This window comes from Syngnathus acus, chromosome 10, assembly GCF_901709675.1.
Source record: "Syngnathus acus chromosome 10, fSynAcu1.2, whole genome shotgun sequence".
Lineage (NCBI taxonomy): Eukaryota > Metazoa > Chordata > Actinopteri > Syngnathiformes > Syngnathidae > Syngnathus > Syngnathus acus.
This window is the reverse complement of record NC_051095.1, coordinates 1,080,417-1,105,488: the sequence shown is the minus strand read 5'-3', so window position 1 is coordinate 1,105,488 and position 25,072 is coordinate 1,080,417. Positions and strand designations below refer to the sequence as shown.

The 25,072-nt window shown below is 48.4% G+C and overlaps 1 protein-coding gene across 1 annotated transcript; it reads right to left on the bottom strand.

The window, feature by feature from the left end:
* Nucleotides 1-694: 694 nt before the first annotated feature.
* si:ch73-335l21.1 (insulin receptor substrate 1-B) lies at nucleotides 695-24,787 on the bottom strand. The gene is made up of 4 exons (XM_037262054.1): nucleotides 24,070-24,787; nucleotides 16,209-16,510; nucleotides 12,698-15,797; nucleotides 695-2,104 (listed from the first exon to the last, which is right to left on the bottom strand). The coding sequence occupies exons 1-4, from the start codon at nucleotides 24,482-24,484 to the stop codon at nucleotides 2,097-2,099; spliced, it is 3,825 nt and encodes a 1,274-aa protein (XP_037117949.1). The 5' UTR covers nucleotides 24,485-24,787; the 3' UTR covers nucleotides 695-2,096.
* Between the last annotated feature and the right edge of the window lie 285 nt (nucleotides 24,788-25,072).

Sequence of the window (25,072 nt, the reverse complement as noted above, 5' to 3'; positions counted from 1 at the left end):
CTCTCACGACAGCAGTTTGTGCTCAGATATCGGTTGTTTCAAAGAACAACACGGCTAGTGCCGATTGTTAGCCAGCAAGTGTTTCCCCATTGTTTGTGGTTAGCATTACTTTAGCATTAGCAGCAAAATGGATGCAACACATTTTTTTGGTGTAATCTTCGCGACATACCCAGACATCGCTTGCTTAAAAGAACAACACGGTTAGCGCTAATCGTTAGCCAGCAAGCGTTTTCCATTGTTTGTGGTTAGCATTACGTTGGCATTAGCAGCAAAATGGATGCAACACATTTTTTGTGTAATCTTGGCCACATACGTTGCTTAAAAGAACACCGCTAGTGCTAATTGTTAGCCCACAAGTATTTCCAATTATATGTGGTTAGCATTACGTTAGCATTAGCAGCAAAATGGATGCAATGCCTTTTTTGTGTCATTTTGGCCACATACGGCGGGCCAAACTTTGCCCACCTCAAGTTTGGAGACATCGCAAACATTTGTCTGTTGTCGCGACTACTTTGGAAGCTGCCAATATGCAGACAGTCACAAATGACAGATCGGAATCTGCTCCCAGTTTAGGAACAGACAAACACATGAAGGCAATTTGCAACAACAATGATGATGACGCATGGGCAGTGGTGCTTGATCACTTCATGCATTTCTCAACGGGTCAAAACAAAATCGAGATTAAAACATCAAGTGTTCACCACAACAGCTTTATCTCAAAAGTGTCACAAGAATTGTGAGGCGAGATAGGGGCCACTTCTTCCAATTGCTTGGAAAAAGAAAACAGTTACATTTCAAACAAAGCAAGAAAGTTGAGCGCTGCGGGCTACGTCTCTCCTGTCCAGTTTTAGCGCTCGAGAGTTACGGCCGACCATAAAGTCCCCCCCGACAAACAAACGACTTATATACATCCAAAACGAGATCACGTACGGAAAAAAACCCCAGATGTGGTCTGGGACGAAGACCAAGAAGTGATAGGTCAGGTAAGACAAAACTGACAGGCACTTAAGTGCTGATGCGCATACTCACAAATGAGTTTGGAGAACATTTCCTAAAAGCTAGCGAGTTAGCATTAGCGTGGCCGTCAACACCACGAGTCATACTATACGTTTTTTCATTGTCCTGAGAGCGAAAATCGACGGAGGGAAACGCATTCATCCAAATGTGAGGTGCCGTATAGGTCAAAAATATTTACCTCCCACTCGCACACAAAATTCACACAGCAAAAAAAAAAAACTCGACACACGCACACCTAAAAAGGACACGCATCAAAAGATACTAACACTTATCCAAAAACTTTTTACACGCCCAAAATCCTCTCACACAAATAAAAAAAAAAAAACACAAAATCTTACACGACACACACAACAAAAAAATTCTCCCAACCAACCACAAAAACAATTCTCATTCACACCCCAAAAAACCCTCACACAGCCAAAACTCACCCACAAAAAATCCTCACACTCGCTGGAAACTCACACCAAAGTATCTCTCATAGGTCTTTCGATGAACATGAGTCTTGTGTGTGAGAGGTAAGTGTTATTTTTGGCCTACCGGCAAGCGGCCGGCCAGCTCGTGCTGAGTCGGCCGGATGGTGAGTGCAACAGCATTTTTTGCTACGCGTTTCCCCACATCGTTTTGTGAATACTCGTGGTGTATATGGCTCTATGTCATGGCAAAAAATAAACATTTCAGGAGGGGGGGGGAAAAAAATGTTTCGTTCACCCCGTATGACAAGATTGTTTGAGGTGCGAGCCTCTGTTGTGATTTAAAAAAAAAAAAAAAAAGCCAAAAAGTTTCACTCACCCTTGGGAACATAATGTCTATATTTGAAGTAGGCACTTTTTTTCCCCAGACCTGTAAATATTTTCTTTTCCATACACTTAATAGTACTATTTCATTTTTGAGTGGCTCTTTTTGCCTGGGAGAACTTTAATTCCTTTTTTTTTTTTTTTTTTGGGCTCCCACTCACGGAATGAAAGCTATTTTTGGAGAACATCACTTGGCAAAAAAAGGAAGTCTCTCTCCGGGGACGTGTCCAATCCCCCCCAAAAGGAGCAAACGGACTTGAGATTGTCCCTCCAAAGTCGCTGGCATCAGCACTCTGCAAACAGACACAAAGAAAAAGGTTTTTGCTAAGAACACTCCATATACAAAATTAAATATATGATGATGATGATACTTGGGCAGTGATGTCATTTTCAGAGCTTTGGTTTGAAATGTTTGCACACCACCGGCTTAGAAACATACCACAGATAGGAATAAATAAATAAATAGCTTCACATGTATATACAGAGCTGCTTGCCAATCAGGAAAATCAAATTAAATAAACACTAGAATATCTCATCCAGAAGAACACGGTGACCCGAAACTACGTAAAGGGAGGGTAAACATTGCGAGTAAACAGAGAGGGGGGGAGTATAAAGGCACCTGACGCTTGTTTGTTTTAACAATCAGGTCAACGCCGCTGTCAATGGGTGCATAGCGCTCAAAGTCGAGCAGTCGCGTTAAAAAAAATATCCGCATACAGTAACACAATGTACTTAAAATAATCATGCCTTAAGTCGTACGTTAAAAAATAAAAAATAGGCGTAAAATGCAGGACAGAAGAGGGGCAACATTCAATAATGAGCAAAAACTTGGGTGAGCTAAAATACTCAACTTCCTGTTCTCATCTTTTGTTAAATTTACAGTCTCAAAATTGTCGGTCGCCATCTAGTGGTCAACAATGGAATCACACTATCTAATCTGTTCCGCGTTGAATGGATTTAAGCACGGTGGCTCGACTGCGTGGCCAAAATCTTGTGTCGACCTATTTTTGTGCTCCACTTATACGTCAACCAAGTTTAAAACCGGGACAAGTTGGTGAACGAATTGAAGCTCCCTCCGGCAAAAAGATGTTTGCCTCTTTCAAACATCTGACTCAAACAATGGGCTCTGAAGAAGCCTGAGAATGATCCTCTTCATTTGAACGAGGTGTGTTGGAGGAAGGGAAATATCGAGGACACCCCTTGCTTTGATCGCTGACCCCCTCCCATTTCTACTCGTTTGTCTTCTTCCTGATGCAGCGAGCTCGAGTTAGCCCCCAAACGCAGCCGCGATGGCTCCTGCAAATTAGACCCCCCCCCCCAAAAAAACGGGCCGCTCTAATTTGCTGCAATGACACGCAGCACTGCATGCACATGAGCCATAGACACGAGCGCACTATATTTAGTCTCATAATGATGAGGCTTCTTCAATGGGAGACATGTTAAATTACACAGGGAAAGACTGCCTGAGGTTAATTCACTGACTCACACTCGCCATTCAGTCTGTCAAAGAAAAATCAAACCCATCTTCTTCACTTCCTCCGACGCTTTTTTAGTAAGGACTTTTAGTAAGCCTTAGTTCAAGGTACTCCATGTGGTTTGACCCATTGTGTCAATGAAAATCTATGCATGAAAAGTATAGGGTGTTTCATAAAGTACCGTTTTTTTCCATGTATAATGCGCAAAATTTAACTAATTTATTGTCCTAAAATCTGGGGTGCGCATTATACATGGGTACAACTTTTTTTTTATTTATTTATTTTTTTAATCCGGATATCATACGGAGGCCGCCATTACAGATGCGCTTTCTTCTCTGCTGTTCACTTCAAACACGCTCCATACGAACACAATGCTCTCGTATCAGACGCTTGCTCAATCACCTGCTCGTTTGCTGTCACAATGTACCCTACACAAATCCGAAACATTTCTTCGCTATTGAGTTTGCTAGCGCATGCGCAGTGATACTGACCGGCAGAATAACATCCGGTTGTTCCCAAAGATGATCTTTTTTCTGAAATAATTTTACGTTTACGGACTTAAGCTCAGTGGCCTAGTGGTAGAGTGTCCGCCCTGAGACTGGAAGGTTGTGGGTTCAAACCCCGGCCGGGTCATACCAAAGACTATAAAAATGGGACCCATTGCCTCCCTGCTTGGCACTCAGCATTAAGGGTTGGAATTGGGGGGTTAGATCACCAACTGATTCCCGAGCGCGGCACCGCTGCTGCTCACTGCTCCCCTCTCCCCCAGGGGATGGATTAAAATCACACGGGGATGGGTTAAATGCAGAGGACAAATTTCACCACACCCAGGTGTGTGTGTGACGATCATTGGGACTTTAATCTTTAATCTTTAATCTTAAGTAGGAGTCAAAATTTGGGTGCGTATTATACATGGGTACAGGCTTTTTTCCAGCATCAACATGCCATTTCTAGGGTGCGTATTATACATGGGGGCGCATTATACATGGAAAAAAACGGTACGCAGTTTTTTAATTGCGCGGGATTTTTTTGTTTGAAGATTGTCAGCACTGTTCCTATCATTTTCGTTATCTATTATCACTCCGATTTGAAGACCATTTGTCGTTTTTCCATTTTGTAGCCATGGAGCGGTTCAGTATCGAGCAACGCATTCTTATTGTGAAAACTCATTACAAAAACAGGGAGTGCTACGCAGAGACTGTCCGTAAACTTCGCGCGATCTTTGGACGTGACAATGCAACAACAGTTTCGAGGTTGGTACAGTAATTCGAAGAATCTGGGTCAGTTGCAACCAGAAAATCGCCCGGTCGAAACCGTAATTCCCTGAGCGTCTGATCTCACTTCGCGGCGGCGACCAAGAATGGTCATGTGACCTCACACCTTGTGACTTCTTTTTATGGGGATATGTGAAGTCACAAGTTTACGTGAACAAACCTCAAACGATTACCGAACTGAAGATGGAAATTCAACGGGTAATCGGCGAAATCGACAGGGACGTCTGCAAAAGAGTTAGCGTTAATTTCAACGATCGGATGACTGCCTGCAGAGAAAGTGGAGGTGGACATATGCTCGATATCATTTTTCATTATTAAATTGAAGTATATGTTGAATGAAATTAACTAAAAATTTTGAATTTTGCATCGATTTTGGCTGATTTATTGCATTTTTAAAAACTGCGTACTTTATGAAACACCCTATACTAGCGGTATCGCTACTTTGCATCAGTGAGTGCTCAAGAGAGAATAGTGGGCTCGGTCTGTTAAAAAGAAAAAGAAAAGCGCTATCAAAAATCTTTCATTTCGTGTGCCTTTTCAGAAACGAACTTTCTGCGTAACAACACGCGTGTTGAAATAAGGCACTTACAGAAACCATGATTAGCCTCAAGAGTCTGACAGTTGCCACAAACTGCTGCCTGGCTTCCTCTTGAGTGATGTAATGAGGAGAGTGAGTCTGGGGCTGCGGGTTTACTCGATAACCTTGAAGTCCATGCTAACTCACATTAGCTTGTCTATGGCGTTTTCCATCTAACGTTAGCATAACCCGAACCCAAAGCATACAGCATTAGGCACAGACAGGTCTTGAAGTCGATGCTAACTCACATTAGCTTGTCTATGAGGTTTTCCAGCTAACGTTAGCGTTTAACTGCCACACTAAGCGTATAGCATTAGCCACCGGCAGGTATTTTCTAGGACTGGAGTTGAGGGAACGTAAAGGTCGTGACGAATGCTGACATGACAGGGGGGCTGTGAATTTGGCACATGTGCTCTTCAAAGTTATTTTCCAAAATTTTTTTACATAGTGCGCAGCTGCCGGGGCCGGAACAGAGGGCTCACAAAAACCAGTCCCGCGTGCGCTTTCACCCTGGCACCGTCAATCACTTTTGAAGCAATGCCGACCATTACGTAACAAAGCAACACATGGAAGCTATGCGGCGTGTAGCGCACGAGAGCGAGACCAAAAAAAAACCTGAGCGTGCAAATTGCGCATTGTTGAATTTTGCCATTTGAAAAGCCTGAGAATTGAAAGCGCTGACGTCACTGTGTGCTCATTTCACCGAGTGGGCATTCCAGGAGCTGGAATGAGTGGGGACAGGAAGTCAGTAGCTACGCCAGTACCGAGTGTGTGGGGGGCATTGGGAGGGCTCGGGGGGCTTTGGGATCAGCCTGTGGGACCGGGGCCTTACCGTGAAATCCCCTCACAACAAGCAGCGGTCGCTATCGGACAAAGGTTCTACCATTACGACAACGCTCGCTACATGCTAACAAATGCACAGGCTAACAATTGGCATCGAGAACAACAATATTCACATTTGAGGTGTGAAAGTGAATCAAATCGATTATCAAATCAAAGTCCAACAATTTTGATCGTCGAGTTATTGTTGAGAGCCAATGTTGTTGAATTCAAATTGGCCAAATGCTCGGATTTCCGCCTCTCACCACTTTGGATTTGGTGACGCCTTCATGAAGTCATGTTCAACCCTAGTTTGATGGCTGAACGCTTGCGCGATATGGATTTGTGATGTAAATACGGAAGCCACCCCACCCAAGGATGACCTCCTCGTGGCACAGCGCACCTATTCCAAATATGTCCCGCCACACCTCCCCACAATTCCAGCACCAAATCTCCACATCAAGAGGAGAACCTGAAAATCGACACACGTCGCTGCCCCGCCTCTCTCTGTACGCGCTTCCAAAATTGACTGGCTTTCATCTCTTGTTTTCAAATAGTTGGATCCCGGGGGCATAGTGGGCGGGGCTTGTTCCTGCGTGCATGCAAATTGGCTGGAACAAAGAAACGGTTGCACACATTTTAGGAAATGAGCGCGCGTGTGTGTCTGTGGTTGGTTGTGGCGGGCTTAGGTCATAGCTGTACATGACTAGACGTGAAACAGACGCACAAACGAGACATGAAAGCCCCCCGCTAATGGCTCACATATGCAGCATTGGGTGGGCGACGTCAGCGCCATGACGCACGGCCCGGCCCGGCCCGGTGTAGCGTGTGCGCTCTGCACAGGCAACATGTGATTATTCTGCAATCTGCCAGACCCCCACTTTGAACCCCCCCAACCCCAACACAGAACAAAATGGCACACATGCAGCTCAAGCGCTTGTGAATACAAAGCAAGTTCTTAAAGGCAAACGCAAGAATGATTGAGTAGCTAGCATTGCTGCCTCGTTAGGATGATGCAATCGACAACAACCCCGAAACGTGGCTCATTTCCACCCCCCGTCCGAATCGCACGTAAAGACTTCAACGTCCTGAGAAAGACGCCAGGCCGATCGAATGCCAGTCCCAAAAAGAAAAAGGGAAACTTTGACCTTAACGGGAGCCCGACAAAAACTAGCAGGCCCACATAGGGCTCGTAAAAATAATATACGGGCCTACACACACACACTTTCCTTTAGAAAGGATCACACGCTGTCTCTCACACACAAACACGCACGCGCACACACATACTGAGTGCCTGGAGCAAAGTGGGCAATGAAGTAAAAGGAAGCAGTTATCGTTATTGGACGGCGGGCGCTGACGCCAAGGTGACGCGGAGGTGAGCCGGCCGCTCCAGAAGCTTAACAAGCGCTTTAGCGGCAACGATGAGCAAACACGTCGGGCTGGCCTCCTTTCCCGTCCATCTGCACTCTCGACTTACGTAAGGTGCGCCTCTCGCTCTTGTCCTTGGAGGAGGACAACGGTAATGTTGACAAGTCATCCGAAAGAGCCTTTGCGCTCTTTGCCGCCACGCTAAACTTGAAACAAACAGAATGCGTGTTTTGAGCTCATTTAGGCAGACGCCGTGATTGGACAGTTTGGACCAAACACAGGTCACATGATGACAACACAGCGATTCGGATTCACCACTTGCATCTTTGCGCCCCGTTAGCGGCATTTGAACTAACCCTGAAATCGATTGTGACCTGGTGACGTACGCTCGACGACTCGCGCATAAACAAACACTATTAAAGTCAGACCCGGTCCTTGAATGAGAGCTGGCTTGTTAGCCAGACGCTAATCAGATTAGCGCTCACCGGGGATAAGCTCTTTACGGACAGACCCGGTTAGCGGCGCAGCACGCTGATGCCCGGCAGCGCACGCGCACGTCTCAGACATGCAGGCGATCGCGGCCAAGATGTGTGACGTGACACTCGCGAAAAGAGGAAACAAGGGTGGGCTGACAAAATGAGTGTGTGAAAAGATCCCGGGACCCCCCCCCCCCCCCTTTCTCCTTCTATGCACTCAGTCACCCCCAGCTTTTGCAGGGGCCGGAACGCATCTAACACCGGCGCACACAGTCCACACTCTGTGGACAAGATCAGATTGACCAAGGGAGCTGGCACCACGCCACGCACGGGGCATGGCGGGCGGGCACACGCAAAAACGCATACTCACTCACTCACTCACTCACTCACTCACTCACTCACTCACTGCACAAATCAAACGACTCTTCTCACTGGTGTGTTTTGTAGCAAAACAAAAAGGAAGCCCGTATGCTGACAAAAGAGCTTCTTTGGAAAAGGAACAAACAGATCAAAACAATGCACAAGTAGAATGTTGAGAATTCTGATGTGTTAAACGAGTTCTGTATGCTTGGCAAATTTAGCGAACAGAAACGAACCCAAAAACTTGGGGTTCATCTTAAATGAGTTTTTTTTGGCTTTGTTGTGCGTTCATATCGAACAATAAGTTATTCTTTATTCATCTTGAATATTTATATTCAAAAACTAATACTAAAACTAATAAACACATTGAAACTAACTGAATTTTAAAAAAGTCCAAATGAAATCAAAAGCAACTCTATGATGCCTGCTTTTTTTTCTTCAGTCAGCAGAAACCCTGACTGTTTTTTTCCCAAAAGCTTTTGTCGAGGAAAAAGTCACCACGACCTTCTCAAGTGCTTGACGATCAATAATGCATAAAAAAAAGAAGCTCCTTTTGACACAAACAATACAAATTGCCAGAAACGAAACATATTGGGCATCCAAGCCTCGCGTCAAGGCTTACAAAAGCGGGCCAAGATTTATAGAAGGGCAAAGTTCAACCTTAGTACAATATTAATGAAAACTCAAATGGTGAACACACAATCCGTAAGTCAAATAAACATTTGCGCTTAGGCGTGCAAAATTTTCCACTCCATTTGCATCCATTATTTTATGCAGCAATCCAAATCCAGCGGACACCTTCTTGGTAAATACCGGAAAAGCCCCAACCAGGCCCCACAATGCAGGTTTCACAAAGGCATGTGTGTGTGTGTGTGTGTGTGTATATGTGGGGACGCACACATATGTCAATAATAGCAAAGCCCCCAAAATAAAAAATAAAAAAAACACTGGGCCTCAAACGTGCCTGGACAGGCTGGTTCCGACCGCCTATTTGTAAAATATTTTTCCTTGAAAATACTTAAGTGTGTGCGTGCAGCTTGTTCATTCATTACAAATTGTCGCTGTGTTTATGATCCGGCAGCCTTAGATCGGCCCAATCGGACAGAAGCGCTGGACTGATATTGCCGTGGCGGCACACGCAGATGACCTCATTATTTCAAAAAAAACTTCCTTTTTGCCGCAGAGATGAATACAAGCACACGTGGTGTACACACACGCACACACACAACCTTCAGCACTCAGCCAAAACCAAAACAGAGGCGAGCTTGCCCGATTCCCACCCAAACAAATTCAGTCCGGGAATTGAGCTCGCTCAATTTCCTTCACTTTAGCCAACTTATCTGACCTCCTACTCAGACAGGCTTATTTTAAAATACTAACATCAACTTGGATACAAATAGCGGCTGCAAAACGTCACAGACATTTGAAGTCCATTTTAAATGGAGAAACAACACGATAGAAGGGATGAGATTAAAAATTGGGTTACATAAGACACTGAACGTGCTACTTTGACACCAATACTGTAGCCCCGCCTCCTAGTTTAGATACTATCAGCGCGGTGATCAAGTAGGAGTTAGCAGTGCGATGCTATATTGGCCCTAGCAGGTTTAAAGACATGTAAAGCCCTCTGAGGGGCGAGGGGGGGGGGTGCAGTAGGGGGGGGGGGGTGTCATGTACCTTCCACGTGGTTCAATTTACATAACGCAGCCTTAGCCTGACCTGGATTCCACAGCCGGGGGGACACACCTGTCATCATAAACTAGCCAATAAACGCACTCTGTGTGTGTGTGTGTGTGTGTGTGTGTGTGTGTGTGTGTGTTTTCAAGGGCCCGCCTTAAGAAAAATGTGCGCTTGCATGAATCCAGCCACTTTCATTCGTTGGTTCATTCAGTGCACTGCGCAAATTGTGTCCTCATAAGGGAATCAAATTCACGTCACATGCAAAGTGTCTCGCCAATTGTCCGTTTATGCATGCGTTGTGTCCAATTAGCAGCGCCGACAAACCTGCCTCTGTCTACTGTGCTCATTAAAGACAGAGGTGATGGGGGCGACAGATTAGCCAGGTAAAAGTTGATCCGATTATGTGCAAATGGCTTCGTTCAGAATTTGGATCGCAAAGTAGTGTGACTACAAAGGCTTAAAAAAATATGTGGGGAGTCGTGAGAGTGTGCGCGTACACCCTCCTGATGGTTAAGAGGGCAAATATCCGAAACGCGGATAGTAAAATTCCATCTCGTGCTTTCGCTGGAGGAGATCGCGAAAGAACGAGACCAAAATCCTTATCGGTCGGGCTCGAGTTGATAGCTGCAGATGTCCGTTTGTTGGGGACACAATCGCATATTGTGCAAATTGGTTGCCTAATCTGAATGAAAACAAATCCAAATTTTCCCATTTGAATCAGAGCGTATCATAACAAATTGTCATCAGAGAGAAACATTTGGACGGCACGTTCCGTCTCAGTCGAGCACACGCCTAGAAGTAGCTAAGAAAATATTTGGTTAGCTAACGCCGTCCTAGCATAAAAAATATTTGACCGGCGGGTGCGGGAGTAGGCAACTCCGGTCTGAGACGTTTCTCTCCTTAAGTTAAGACACCTGATTCAAACGATCATCGGTATGACGAGCTTGCCTACCCATGGGCTAGCGTCTCTGCTGTCGGTCGACTAATGCTATGCTAGCAACAAACAAAAAGGGAGTTTTTAAACTTTGAGAGGCAATTTAGCTTAGCACTAGCTAAGCACTAGCTGTTGGTCGACTAATGCTATGCTAGCAACAAACAAAGGGAGTTTTTAAAATTTGAGAGGCAAAATAACTTAGCACTAGCTAAGCACTAGCTGTTGGTCGACTAAAGATTCCTTTGTTGCGCCGCCGGCCAGGGTACAGTCCTGGAGGTTTAAGTTAGTTTAAACAAAGAATGTAAAGCTTTTCAACGGGCAGATGTGTGCTCCACTCCGACACGTTTGACTGATATACGTGAATATGGCTTTGTAAACATACGATCAAGATACAGTGCCAACAGTGCACTTCGTTTAACATTTGGATCAAATTTGCTTTGACTATGGACGTGATTTTGGGGAAAGGTACCACGGACAATTATTTCGAGTCAATTGGGTCATTTGGTGGCCACTGTCAATATGAACAGCCGATGTGGATTTTCGAGCTGCGATAAGCACACTGTTTCCAGATAAGGTCCCCGTCATCACAGTAGAGATGACATTTAAAAACACATGACGACCGAGATAACGCCGCGATTCTAAACATTTATTCTTTGTTTGTTTATGATGGCTCCTGGCTCATTGACGTCATCCCCGCCCGTTGTGCCGGACCAGTGAGATTACAAAATCGCCTTTAAAGGACGGATCGGATGTCGTGAAAGGGCTCGGGGACTTCAAGGTGGGCAAACTATTTTTAATTTTTGAAATCCAGCAATCTGGGACTGTAAGGCCATTCGGGAGATCCCTAAGACTCCAACAAAAGGGTCATTTGTTGTCGGGGGGGGTAGCAGGAGGGGGCTACGCAGATGAAAGAGTCCGAGCGCGGCCCAAAGGCATTTGTGAGACGGTGCGACTGAACCCGTGGCCCCGTCTCACATTCACAGTCAATGTGTCACATTCTCCCCCGCTGCAAGTATTTCCATTCCAAGACCTGTGCGGTCTGAAAAGGGCGCGCTTGCTCGCCACTCCCGCCCTCACCATTCCGCTCAAGGTACGCGATGTTTTGCGGCCAACGCATGCGAGGACGCAATTCAAAGTGGAAGCCGCTCGGCAAACCGCGAGGCTCGGCGGGGCCAAGCTGTCACAAGAGGCTCACTGTGGAACGCTTCAGTAAGACGGCCCAGTGTTTTAGCGATGCACATAAATCCGCACGGCCATTTAAACGCTTCTCTATCTGCTCAGGCTGCAGGCGCCGAGTTCCTAACAGTGCAGACAGTGGCCAAAAAGAATGTTTGGCTATTGGAGGAGGTTGGGGGAAACATCTCCCAGGGTTTGAGGCCTTGTTTAGCTGCGGTGGTTTCCCCCCTGAAGGAACATTCTTGGGATGCAAAAAGCATTCATTACAGTATAGGCGCAAATTCTTTGAAATGACAGGAATGGATGAGGAGAGTAGCAAAAAGACAGACAAATTGGCTCGGATTTAAAAGATGAGTGGATCAAATCAAATTCCGCTTTGGAATGTACGGAGAAACGCATCGGATCGACTTTTTATAGCAAAGGCGGAGAAAGCACGCGTGGAGCGAACCTGAAGGTGGGCAGAAAAACAAAATCCTGAGGGGAAGATTCATGTCACACTACAGGACCATTGGCTCAACTCTGAGTGGGACGCTTGGATGGCAAGTCTGAATGCGTCCTTTGTCTGGAAACGGTGCGGCAGTGAGATGTTTGCCACGAGGAAACAATGGCTCAAGCCGAGCGGAAGCATAGGCCATTCTTTTAGGTATAGAACAAGAGTAAAGCTGCGCCACTTCAACTTGAAAAAAAGGAAAAGCGGTCCTGCAACATTTCAGAAGACAAAAATGTATTTAAGAAACCTCAGGTTACCTGTTCCCTCCTTGCTTGGGTTCTGATGCGTCCGAAGCTCCTCAGACTTGTAGAAGTCAATGCTGGCGTAGGTGTTGGCCGCGCTGGAGCTGCTGCTGCTGCTGTTGTTGCCGACGGCCGCGGCCCCTCCTCCGACCGCAGGACTCGCACCCAGCGCCGAAAAGAGGCGCACCGATGCCTGGCTCCCCGGCAGTCCGTCCAGGCCTAAGTGGGGGCTCTCCTTGTTGGCCAAGTCCAAGTCTATGTAGTTCAGGCCTTGCTCTGCGCTGGGTGTTTGAGCGGCAACGGGCTGCTGCTGTCCAGGGAAGGGTGACGGAGCGGGGCCATCCGGGACGGCACAATTGCGCCACGGAGTGCTTTCGAAACCCTGCCGGCGGCTCCCGGCCTGTTCCGGGAAGAGTGACGATGTGGACGAAGAGGGGGTCGAACCAGAAGTGGAGAGGGAAGACGAGGCCAGGAAGCTTTCAGAGCAATGTCGTCTGCGTCCCTGGGGGTCAGCGCGGATAACTTTGGCTCCGTGATCCGGATTGGGCCCCGACTTGGCTAGAGCAAAGTCTAGACCCCGTGATGCGACCGAGAGTTCAGTCCTAGACGGGGAAGGAGCTTTAGGTGAGACACTGGATCTCGGAGCAGTACCGTTATTCAGACTGAAAGCCATGACCGTGTAGTCCCCGCACGATGTGGGGGACTCCGACTCTGGGACGATCTCTCGGGTTTTCCTCAGCGGTGCGTCGGCAATGGCTACCGACTCTTCACGAGGGCCGCTCGATTCGGTATCGGAGACTTTGGAAGCCAGAGCCAGCGTTGGAGGCGTGTGGAAAGGAGGAAAAACCAGCGGGGTATGGGGTGAGGGCGAAGGAGAAGGACCCAGGTCCATGTTGACATATTCCGAAGCAGCCGGGGGAGTGATGGGGGCAGACGGGCTGCGGGAGACGGGGATAAAATTGCCGAGGCAAGACACAGGTCTGTGTTGAGGAGGCTGGTTGTTTGTACCACGAGGGTTCGAGGAGCCCTGCCTGAGGCCCCGGCCACGCCCTCCCGCAACCCCGGGCGGGTTGCTGTTCTCCCCCTTAAACTCAATACTGACATACTCGCCGGGACTCTTAGGTTCTGGGGGCAAGGGGTTCTCACGGACCCTGGGAAGCGTGTTGGCCTTGGATACGTCAACAAACAAGCTCACGGGTCTGCTTCGAGAGTGGACTCCGTGTTTTGGCAAGCCGCCGGAGCCCCGTCGCTGTTGGAGCTTAGTTCCATCTTTGGACCTCCCGCCGATGGAGCTCGCTGCTCTTTCCTCACTTTCGCCGAGGCTCTCGCTGCTGGCCGAGCTGGACGAGTACGAGGAAGAGGAAAGCGACTGGTGCCTACCTGCCATTGAACCGGCGACGAGCGTTTGCTCCTGACGCCCGCCTATGGTCCGCCCTCCTCGACTGCCGCTCCCGTTAGGACGTCTGCCACGTCCTGGTCCGTCGTCAAAGTGTCTAGAAGAGGCGTTGTGTTTGTATGACCGGGGGAGGGAATAGTAAGAGTACACCATTTTGGGGACTTGCTGTTGAGGACTGGTCTCCGAATGACTGCGTTCTGAGGGAGGGGGGCTACCGCTTACGGAGCGAGCGCTGATAGGCGACATGTTCATGTAGTCACTACCCGCCCTGCTGTCGGCACTGCCGCTGCCCAGCCAAGCCCCCGACGAAAGACCGCCGCGTTGATCGGGTGAGCAGCTGCTATTGGGAGACATGATCATGTAGCCGTCAGAGGTGGGCGGTGCTCGGATCTGCTGCGGTGGGGACACGCTACTGTTCGGGGTCATGGCCATGTAATCATCGGCGGCTTTAGCGTCCGAGTCTGGGACGGAAACAGCCAGTGATTGGGAAAGGGACACCGGAGACTGAGTAACCCCGGGCAGCATGGACATGTAGCCATTATCCACTCCGACGTCAACGACACCACCTGATCCCGCACCTGTTTCAACTTTAAACTCTCCTGCCACATCCAAGTAACCTCCTCCTTCCCCTCCTGACCCAGTACTCAAAAGGAATTCCCTCTGCGTAGCAGAGGACGTGGATGAAAACGACTCGCGGCTGGTGCTCCTCGACATGATTGCGTAGTCGGCCGAGTCTTCGTCTGCCGGCTCCTGGCCTCTGTGTTGGCACGGGACCAGCCTCTCCAAGGCCATAGGAGGTAAGGAGGCGCGCTTGCTCAGCAACTTACGCTCAGCTTTGCCTTCCCGGCTAAAGGATCGACGCAGCACTCTCCTTGTCTGGCCTTGGGAGCCGCAGACCGGCGCTCCGGGTGCTGGCAAGGAGCCTGACGTCACGCCGCCATTGCCCCCGCTATGCTGGCCCATTAAAATGTAATTGGCTCCGTCCTCGCCAAGGGACTGGCTGCCAGCGCTGCCGACCGAACTTCCAGGCAAGCTGGGGGAGACCAGAAGAGTCTGTTCTCCCGGACTGGAGCCATATTCGTCTGAGGAGCCGTAGTCGCTGGGTGAACCTGAGACAGAGGCGCAATGCATGGCGACACGACTGTAGGGACCAGAGCCCGCCCCGGGACCGGCACAAGACGCGATGCCCCCAAATTCCGATCCGTGCCCAGAGCTGGAGGACAAGCTTGGGGCCGGGGAGGGTGCCGGTGTGGAAATGGAGCGCATCAGACCGAGAGGTGTTTTAGAGGAGGAGGTGGGAGCCGAGCGAGTCGACTTTGACCTGAGGATCGGCGTGTTGGCGCAAGAACCGTTGGCCGAGGGACTGGAGCCGGGAACGCCCGTTAGGCCCTCCTCGACTTTGCTCCCGTCGCTGGCAGCGCGAGACCTCGGAAAGCTGTGTCGAGGGGTAGGCGAAGCGCTGGAGCTGGTAACCCCCGTCCCGCCGTTACCTCCTCCGGGAGGCTCGGTTCGGGGTCGACGGGTGAAGCCCACCTGGCTGGGCGGAGGGTTCGAGTGGTGACGGCGTGTGGGAACGCTGATGGGGTTGGAGGCGGTCGCACCTCCTCCTGGACCGGAGTTTGACTGAGATTTACTTCGCTGGCGAAACTCCTCACTGAGCGCCTTCATCGCCTCCAGCAACGTTTCATGCATGTTCTGGGCAACCACCGAATCATCCACCTACACATTTGGGCAAAACACAAACACCGCATACCACGTCACATTTTTGTGGTTCTCAATGCTAACGTTGTGCAGCAACATGCTAACCTGAAACGTGCTGATACTGTTATTATACGCTTTATCTGTCTGTCTGTGTTGCAGCACTATTGGTGTTATTGTAGTGTTTTTTGAAGGTTACCAGAACATCTGCGCTAATCTACATTAGCCTAAATCTATGGCTGGCTTTTCAGATTACTGTAAATGTTGGCTAGTGGACTTTGGTAGGCAAAATTGCTTCGTGTTTAAATAAGTCCCTTGTGTTTGGTGTCAGGTTTACAGTCAATTTCAGCAATTGCGGTTTTGAAATGTGATAAGGTTTGACTTTTTTTTAGATGATAGGGATGTACACGATGAAGAAGATGAGAGACTTACCTGCATCCAGAACTCGCCGGGGCCCGTCACAGCCGAGCGGCCAACCTCGACGAAGAAGAAATTTTCCGAATGCCCGCAGCGCCGGACGTTCATGAGCTGCAGTACCACAGCGGCGGCATCGGAGTTGAGCTTGACGAAGTTGATGGTTTTGTCCGTCAGGCAGAGGCGGTAGATGCCCACCAGGTTTTTGGCCTGACCCAGACCTTTGGGCCACACTTTCACCTGCCACACCTCTTTAAAGGCCGGCCCAGGGTTGGGGACGCCGTAGTCCCCGTCAGCACCTTTGTCACAGGGGTTCTTACCTAACAAGCACAGGACAGAAATGCGGGCTTGGTTAGCTTGAACCGTGGGAAGCCATTTAGCGCTACCAGCAGCGCCACTATTTACCAGGCTTTGCTTCAGACGCAGCTTTTTCTTTTGATTTTCAAGCAGATAAGAGTGAAAAGTGAGCATGCACGAGCTTGTGTGACCGGCTCTGAACCTGCGGGCTTCATACCCGGGGGTCTCGTTAGTCAACCGCACACGTACAATCAAACACAAGCGCGCATACCGCCGTGGAAAGAGTCGACTGCTGACGCCAATAATGATGAACTGTTCGGGGAGGAGGGCAGAAAACCAAAGTAAACTGACACTTAATAATGGAATGTGCCAAAAAAAAAAAAAAGGCCTGGGAATGTCTTAAAACCATTGAGGGGAAGATTGAAAGGCTCCGCCCACTTTGACAACTGATCATTAGCACCGGCAGCCCATTCATCTTCACAAAGTGGTGATTATTAAAGCGAAAGCTCTTGATGACGTCTCGAAATAACGATTGACATTTGGCGGCTTCGCTGGTGCTCGCTCATCGACTTTCTGGGTTTGATCGAAAAGGACCGCCGCACATCTGTTGATTAACAAATAAATAAATACCTTGACTCACGCATGCCCGACATATGCAAAGGGACCTCCTCAAAACAAACACTCGCACGTGTTGTAGGAATTTAAAACAGATGAAACCACATCAGGTTGACAATAAAAAGCTAAAAAACATGATTAGAAGGAACATTTCTGAGGTTCTAACGTGGCCCAATGACCGGTAGTTGTGCTGATCGGATGTCTGGCTCCGTCAAAAACACAGAGGAGCATTTCGAAGTTGAAAGGGAACCTCGAATAGATGCTCGCGGCTTCTGCAGGCAGCCTCCACACTGCGTCTGCGGGAGATGACTCACTCAAGGCCATGCGTGGCTCTTTTGTGCTTCTCACACAGATCCTCCGTTAAGATTTACAACAGGAAGAAGCAGTTGATAGTTTGGGGGGGGGGGGGGGGGGGGGGGCGGACGACCACCATGGGAAGATTGCGGAAGATTGCGAAAAGAGAGCGACTGTAAAAACAAAACGTGTGGGGACAAAACCATTTCAAATGCTACGTCAAAGTGCTAATTTGGGTGTAGCGTGGTTTTCATTTTAAGAGGCCACACACAAAGAGTGTTGTTTGTTTGGAGAAGGACACAGCCTTAAACTTTATACACTTTCATCAAGGCCACTCAGGGTCAAAACCCCAAAACTCAATGAACACAATGAATGAACCCAAATCAACATTTCAATGTCGTAGAATGGAATTTTCAAATGGCAAAAGCAGCCATTTTGAAACAAAGTGCTCTGGTCATTTTTAGTGTTATTTTTCGACATATGGATGTTGTACATCATGAAACATGAACATTTTAAATGATAAAGCCAGAGATTTGTTTGCACTATTGTTGTACCGTATTTTCCGGACTATAAGGCGCACCGGACTATAAGGCGCACCTTCAATGAAAGGCCCATTTTAAAACTTTGTCCTTATATAAGGCGCACCGGACTATAAGGCGCACCATTAATGCATCATGTCAGATTTTTAATCCAAATCAAATCAGTCTCCATTTTATCTTTTTTATTTCAACTTCAGATGCAACAAATTACTTTATAATCACAAAATAATGATCCATAGTCTTTTTGATTCATGATTCATAGTCTTCAGCGGGCCACTTATGATTGATTTCATGACACAATGCTTCGGGCTAGTTTAAATTTGGTCCATATATAAGGCGCACCGGACTATAAGGCGCACTGTCGGCTTTTGAGAAGATTTTAGGTTTTTAGGTGCGCCTTATAGTCCGGAAAATACGGTCATCAAATTTTCAGTCAGAAAACTAATGGCAGTAGCTCAACTGTCTTTTACATGAATTTGTGCTAAGTCATCGCTTGTGTGCGTTACAAAACATATGGAGATTTTAAAAATAATGGAAAAGAGTAAATTGCAACTGGGTCGCAATGAGATTATTTTTCAAAATCATTCTGGGCTACTTTACACACATTCGGAGGCTTCATTCTCGAAAAGCGCAGTTGCGTCTGTCAGAACCCGTCCTCTCTTGGTTACGTAAAGCAAGAATTGATTCTGGTTGGAGCAATATGAATTATGGAGCACCTCTGCCTTTCCTCTCCCCGGAGGCGCCTTGCCGCCGGCACGAAAGCTCCAGTTTTGACGCACAAAGGCTGCGGCCGGGAAACGTACGGCGAGGGACCACGCCAAACGCCACGGAGGTTTCGAAAGCGTTTGCAGAGAGCCACCTGCCGCAATGTGGTTCCCTTCAGAAAAGACATTGGCCTCATTTGGTTACCTCAGAAAAGACATTCTTGGAATGAGCGGAGGAGAGAGCAAGACAGACTCTAATATCGTACTTAGCGGCTGAAAGTACGAGGAGTTTTTTTTTCCCACTTGATGTACAACGTGCCGCCGTTCAAACCACAAAAGCAAGCACAAAAAAAGTGTCGACATTGCCACAATTAGGTCACGACTCAATTCATTTTTGCTCAGGCTCGTCCGAGACAATTCCAATTTATGGCATTATAGACTCTTTTTCTATCCTGTAAATCAGCGCGATGAGCTCCTCGCATTTCCAAGGGGTGACCTCATCGGCTTAACACGCCGTGGCGTGGCGAGATGCTTTTCCACACCGCAGAGTGTTTTTCTTTTCTCTTTTTTTTCCCCCTCTTATACCCCGCCCACCCTCAATTGCCGCTTTGTACTCCGTTCCGTGTGGCCCCTTCCCTCGTTTCAAACTTGCTACTTCCTCAGGCAGGCCACAGCGTAACTCCTCCACCCGAGAACACGCCGCTTCGCCGCCGTCTGCCAAAGGCTCAGCTCGCATGTGTTCCCAGTTATCCAGACAGCCAGCAAAGGAGGCATTTAAGGATGGGACCCACACACACAAAAAATAAACAGCAAGGGAACCTCAAACTACTTGCACGCGCGGGTTAGCCTGCTGTTGAGGTAGTAAACGCAGCCACTGGGAACACAATGTTCTCGCATTCTTGGACACAGCAGCTTGAGTAAAAAAAAACAACACAACAAAATATGATCAGGTCATTGAAAAGGGATGAACAATTCACCCAATGTCAAAAATCTTTCGTTTTTCTGGGGGGGGAGGGACGCAGCAATTCAAGTGATCCAATTGTGCCAAGCGAGTGAATATTTCATGTCACCTCAATTTAAAAACTACTAAATTTTTAAGTTGCGCTTTGCTGCAAAAGAAAAATGGAGCATCCGAACGGAAGCGTCGCATTCACGCTCGTGGGTTCAATTGCATCCCAAAGGACACGTGAGGAAATTGAGGGGGCGGGGCCAGGAACGTAAAGCTGATCAATTTGGGGCCACTTCCTGACCGCTGCAACCACAGCGCTAATGCGCACCGGCAACAATAATCAATACAGTAAAAGCTTCCATTTAAAGGAGCCACTATGGAACACGGCAGCGCGGTATGGGACTGGTTAGCAAGTCTGCCTCGCAGCTCCGAGGATCTGGGTTTGAGTCTGGATTTTCCATTTGTGATTTCCTTGCCGTGGCCGACGCCGCCATCTTACAGTGTGTGCTAAATTGTAGCATTAGCTGTCATCAAAATGTGTTCCAAGCGCTCTTCTCAAATGAGGTTCTTTTTTTTTCTCTTCTTTTTAAATCATTCAAGTCAAGGTCCCACTGTGCGTCGTCAGTGCTCACGAGCGTCTTTAAGAGTAAACAAAAGTCAAATGAATGTCTGGAACGCTATCAAGCAAAAACACCCACATCCCCCCGCAGGTGCTCCGCCCTCGCTCTCGGGTCAAAGACAAAAGATAAGCGTGTTGTCAAAGGCACACATTAGCCAACAGCATTAGCGGCCGGAAAGTTTGGCGCGGCCCGGCAAGCCAAGAATAACTCGCAAGACTTCCTGCGCCGGCTTTTTCGGGACAAAGGCCGCAGTGTGCCACCGGCGGCCGACACAGCAATTAGCGCCTAATTAGGGGGATGAGCGCCCGCTTAGCGTGGCTTAGCGCCTAATCGGGCCATGCGGATCTCATTGGGCCAGGTGGGGCAGCGGCATCCAAAGACGGCCGAAAGAGGAGCTACAGAAGGCTTCACGCATGTGGAAAATGGCGCTTTGTGTCTGAAAAAGCTCAAAAATTATAATTGAGCGTCGCCTGAATTCACCAGCGCGACTTTCAACTTCTGCCCACCTCAATCTTGGAAAATATCAAAACAATCGCCTCAGTGTTGCGAGTTTTAATTATCATTTTCATTTATTGATGATGACTCAGTTAATTGGCGCTAACCGTAGCAATGACGTCACAGGCGTCGGGAGGGCAGCAGCCGAGCTCCATTTTGGGAACCCTCAAAGACCGCTCGCAACACTTTGATGGCGCCGACGGCCGCGGCCGTCCAGCTTGCATCTGTAAGCCGCAGATACAATTTCCATCTTGTTTATAGCTGGCGCGGCAGCTCCAAATTTGGAGCTGCTATTTGGTTTTATGGAGGTCAACAATTCTTGAGGTGGTGCCAGAGCCGCGGGGAGAAATTTCCTGGCCAACGGCGAGAGCCGGGCCGCAGCGGCACGCCGCCCCGCTTCATCGAGGTTAAGCTTTTACACACTCCACTGACTACTAATAGCTGAACAAATAGCCGCACTCAATACTGACACTGTAGTCGCTGTCCAAAAGTGTCTTACTGGACTTAGCTGAATAAATAACTGCCATCCGCGTATCACCGAGCACGGCGGCAGGCCCGTGTTTGTGTAATTAGCGCCCGCTCGAGGAGAGCTCGTGCGATAGCGGATACTTTGGGCCGCTGTTGCAGGATCCCGCTCAAGCAATGCAAGGGGCCCAGATCAAAAGTTGGGCACAATGCTCAAAAACAATCACCCAAGTGACTTTGCCCACCAGGCAGGAATAGTTTGAGATTATTGTTTGGTTCCTTTCGATTTTTTTTCTTTTGAATTTGGTCAGATTTATTTATTCATTGATTTTACAGTTCATTTGTTCATTTTTGAGCTTTGTTTAGTTTCAGCATTAGTTTTTCAAACATATGCATTTACGGAAGCAATTTGTATTTCATTACATTTTTCTCAATGAAAGGCTTTTTCAATTTTAGTTTGACTCATTTGGTTCATTTTCATGAACGATAACAACTAGTAATAATGAAATTACGACGTTAGCAACAATTTGAACACAAACAGTGCGACAAAGGGCAAATTAGTGCCGTACTGATGAGCTTCTCCTCAAAGCCGTCTGTCTGTCTACCGCCCCCAGGTGGCTAAGGCCGGTACAGCAGAAAAGGCAGCTCACAATTAGGCCATTTCTGATCTGGATCTGCTTTAAAAATCAGCTTAGCAAGATGTGGATTTTGAGACGTTACATCAGGAGCACGACTCTCGAGGCTTTCAAGTGCCCAGGCAGCGTCTGACTCTTTCAAAGTTGAATCCAAAGCCACAATTTCACCTGCAGCGCAGCACCAGCGCCCACTCGCTAGCGCTTGGTGCCAAATCCCGCCAGGCGGGCTCTGAAAAGAGCCTCTGACGGCGCCCAGGGTGCGGCTCGGGGGCGCAACAGTGCAGCATCTCTTGGCTGCCGGCCCCTCCCGGCTGGCTTCCAGTCTGCATGCGAGCTGTGAATTTTTCAAGTAGGGCACAAGTTCTTCAGTGTACCCACGGCTGTGCGCCGCATACCAAGAGGCCCGCCCGCCCGCCCTTATGACTCCACAGTGTTCAGAGTGAGTCGAAAAGAGCATTTGCCAGCCAACGCAGTTTTCGGCCGTAACCTTTTTTCACTCCGGGTGTTCTCCTTTGCTTTTTTTTTTTGCTTTTCATCCGCCCTTTCCAAAACCCTCGCCGTATGAGCAGCAGAGGCCGACGTCAGGTTTCACCGATCGATGCAAAAATGGAAGGTTGTGTGGATGGTGACAAAACGCATGAAAACGACCCAAACAGGAAGTCAGCCATTTTGGGGCAAGTTAGGACTCATGTTTGACGTGAAACAGGAAGTCCACCATTTTGGTTCGAATGAGTCATTTTCGATCCATTTCGTGACCAAGTCAAGTCAAGTCAAGTCAAGTCAAGTCAATTTGTATAGCCCTAAATCACAAGCAGTCTCAAAGGGCTTCACATAGACAAAAATTGACAATTATTCTCAAAGCATCCCCTGATCTTAAGCTCCCAAAAGGGCAAGGAAAAACTCAAAACCTCTGCCCGGGGAAAATGAGAAACCTTGAGAAGGGACCACAGATGGAAGGATCCCCCTTTCAGGATCACCAGGACCAGCAAGTGCGTCCACGCGGGAGGCTGGCGGACATGTGCTAAATGCTAGCCCAATGCGACATGCACATAAACACAACGGTGTCAAGACAAAGTGTCCGGGCTGAGCCGCTAATCAGCCGTTTTATGTAACAGAGCAGCAGGTCATGTGTGAGGAGCACCTTGAACTCTTGTCATCTTGTTTGCCCGCATTGCGTCACCAAGCCTGAGAGGCGAAGGAAGGTCGAACAGGTGACTGTGGAGTGGCCGCGCTCGCTGGCTGGCTGGCTCGCTCGGCATCGGCGCTTCGCCAGCTGTGTTTACACAGGCGGCCAATAGACGCGATTGGGGAATGCGCGGCTTTCTGGCTACTTCGGGCACCGTTGGAGGAAACCTGAGAGTCGGCTGGAACTTCTTGATCATTGGCGCATGAGCAGATTTTGCAATATGTGCACACGTTTGTGGGGGCTTAAGCAAAAAAAAAAAAAAAGAGGCACCCATTGCCAAAATATTTCACATCATCCAGAAGATCCACGGTAGCAATATTTAATATTGTGATTTACAGAGGAGGTGAAAGGAAGCTGGACTGACTTTAAAAAGTCTACACACCCCTGTTCAAAGGCAAAAACTTTGAGGGCGCAAACAAACAGATGGCAATCACGATTAACTTCAAGTTGATCAACGGTGAGCATATTTAAGTTAGGATTTTTTTTTTTGTAATGTTATTTTTTTCCAGTATTGAAAATGTACAGTTTTTCATGCATTGAAAAAATAAGTTTAAAAACAATATAATTTTTTTTTTTTTTGGCCATACTGCCGAGTCATATCTGTTTGATAAAAAAAATAAAAATAAAAAATAAAAATACACAGGGCTGTTGCTCGAGCAAAACTAGAGTCTATCTGTGCACGTGCCTGCACTCAGTCTGTATGAGAGAAACGACATGCTGTTTTCTTGAGGAAAGAAGAAGAAAACAAACAAGTCAACTTGAGCTGGCTGGCTGGCTGGCTGGCTCTTGAACACGTTGGCATCCTCCGACATAAACAAGTTGCGAATATCACCCTAACCTTCCCAAACTCTCCCAGATGAGAAAAACCACATGCACAAAATAACAAGCTTCCATTCTCGCTGCAAAAACTAAATCGGTGATGCGGCTTTCCTGGCATGGACATTTAAAAGAAGGGGGAAAAAACTCCTCAAGCACTCTATAAAGGACGCACGCGCATGCACGTTTCTAATGGTCACTGCAGCCTGCCACGTTTGCCTCGCGCGCGTGCGCGTGTGTCTGTGTGCATGCGCGCGTACTGACTTTTGCACTGCAGGTCCACCATGGCCTGGTACCAGTCGTCCTGGTCGGCTTCGTTGTCAGCGGCGACAGTGAAGCTCTCGGCGCGCGTGTACAGCACGATCATGTGCTTGTTCTTGGAGTCGGCCCGCTTGTTGATGTTGAAGCAGGTCTCCAGCAGCACGGCCTTCTTGGGGACGGGGGCCTTGCCGCGGAATTTCTTCTCGCTTTCGTAGTACTCCAGGCGGGCAGCGCCGCGTTCCGAACCCGAACGCAGCACGAAGTAGCGCCGGTGCATGGACTTGTGCTTGCGGAGGTAGCCGCTCTTACGCACGTCCTCGCCGTGCTCGACCGCCTGGGCGTCCATCGCGTGGCCCGCCACCAGCGACCCCCAGCCGGGCGACGCGTTGTGTCCTCGCGGCGAGCTGGCGGAACTCATTCAAACATCTCCCGGCTCCCCCCACTCGGCCATGTGAGATGGAGTGTGGGCCTCCCCCCCCATTCCACCCCCTCTGCAAGTCTTGTTTACGTCCGTCCCTTCTCGTCCTCCTCTTCACGCAACTTTCACACTTCGTGCGAGCACTTCCGAACGCAATTGAAACGCATTTCAGGCATGCGTTGATCCGCTCGTCCAACCGCGCTGCCTCGGTTCGGCGTCCACGGCGCTCGGTCCACTTCTGTGGGACTGTCACTCAACTCGACACGCCACACGATGTCCTAGTAGTACTCTGGAACGCGGTGCGTTCACTGACGCGCTTTTGAGCTCGGAGAACACACAACCCGACCGCGTGGTCGAAAGAGTCACTTTGATGAAATGATAAAATCGCAATGTGCTTTCGTTGTAGCAGATACACAATTGAAGTACCTGGATTTTTTTTTTTTTATCTTTACTTCAGAAACGAACTACTTTACTACTTTCCACCACTGTCAGATGTACCTCGTAGTATTGTGGAACGTGGTGCGTTCACTGACCTTGTCGTGAGTGAGATTTAAAAAATAAGCTAAGCCAAAAGTGCTTTCATCAGTA

What these genes read in the sequence shown, in the direction of transcription:
- si:ch73-335l21.1 (XM_037262054.1), bottom strand. Translation starts at nt 24,484, where the DNA reads ATGAGTTCCGCCAGCTCGCCGCGAGGACACAACGCGTCGCCCGGCTGG. An exon ending in GGTGGACCTGCAGTGCAAAA is followed by an intron (nt 16,511 to 24,069) that starts GTCAGTACGCGC and finishes TGTGCTTGTTAG; the next exon opens with GTAAGAACCCCTGTGACAAA. An exon ending in CCGGCGAGTTCTGGATGCAG is followed by an intron (nt 15,798 to 16,208) that starts GTAAGTCTCTCA and finishes CCAAATGTGTAG; the next exon opens with GTGGATGATTCGGTGGTTGC.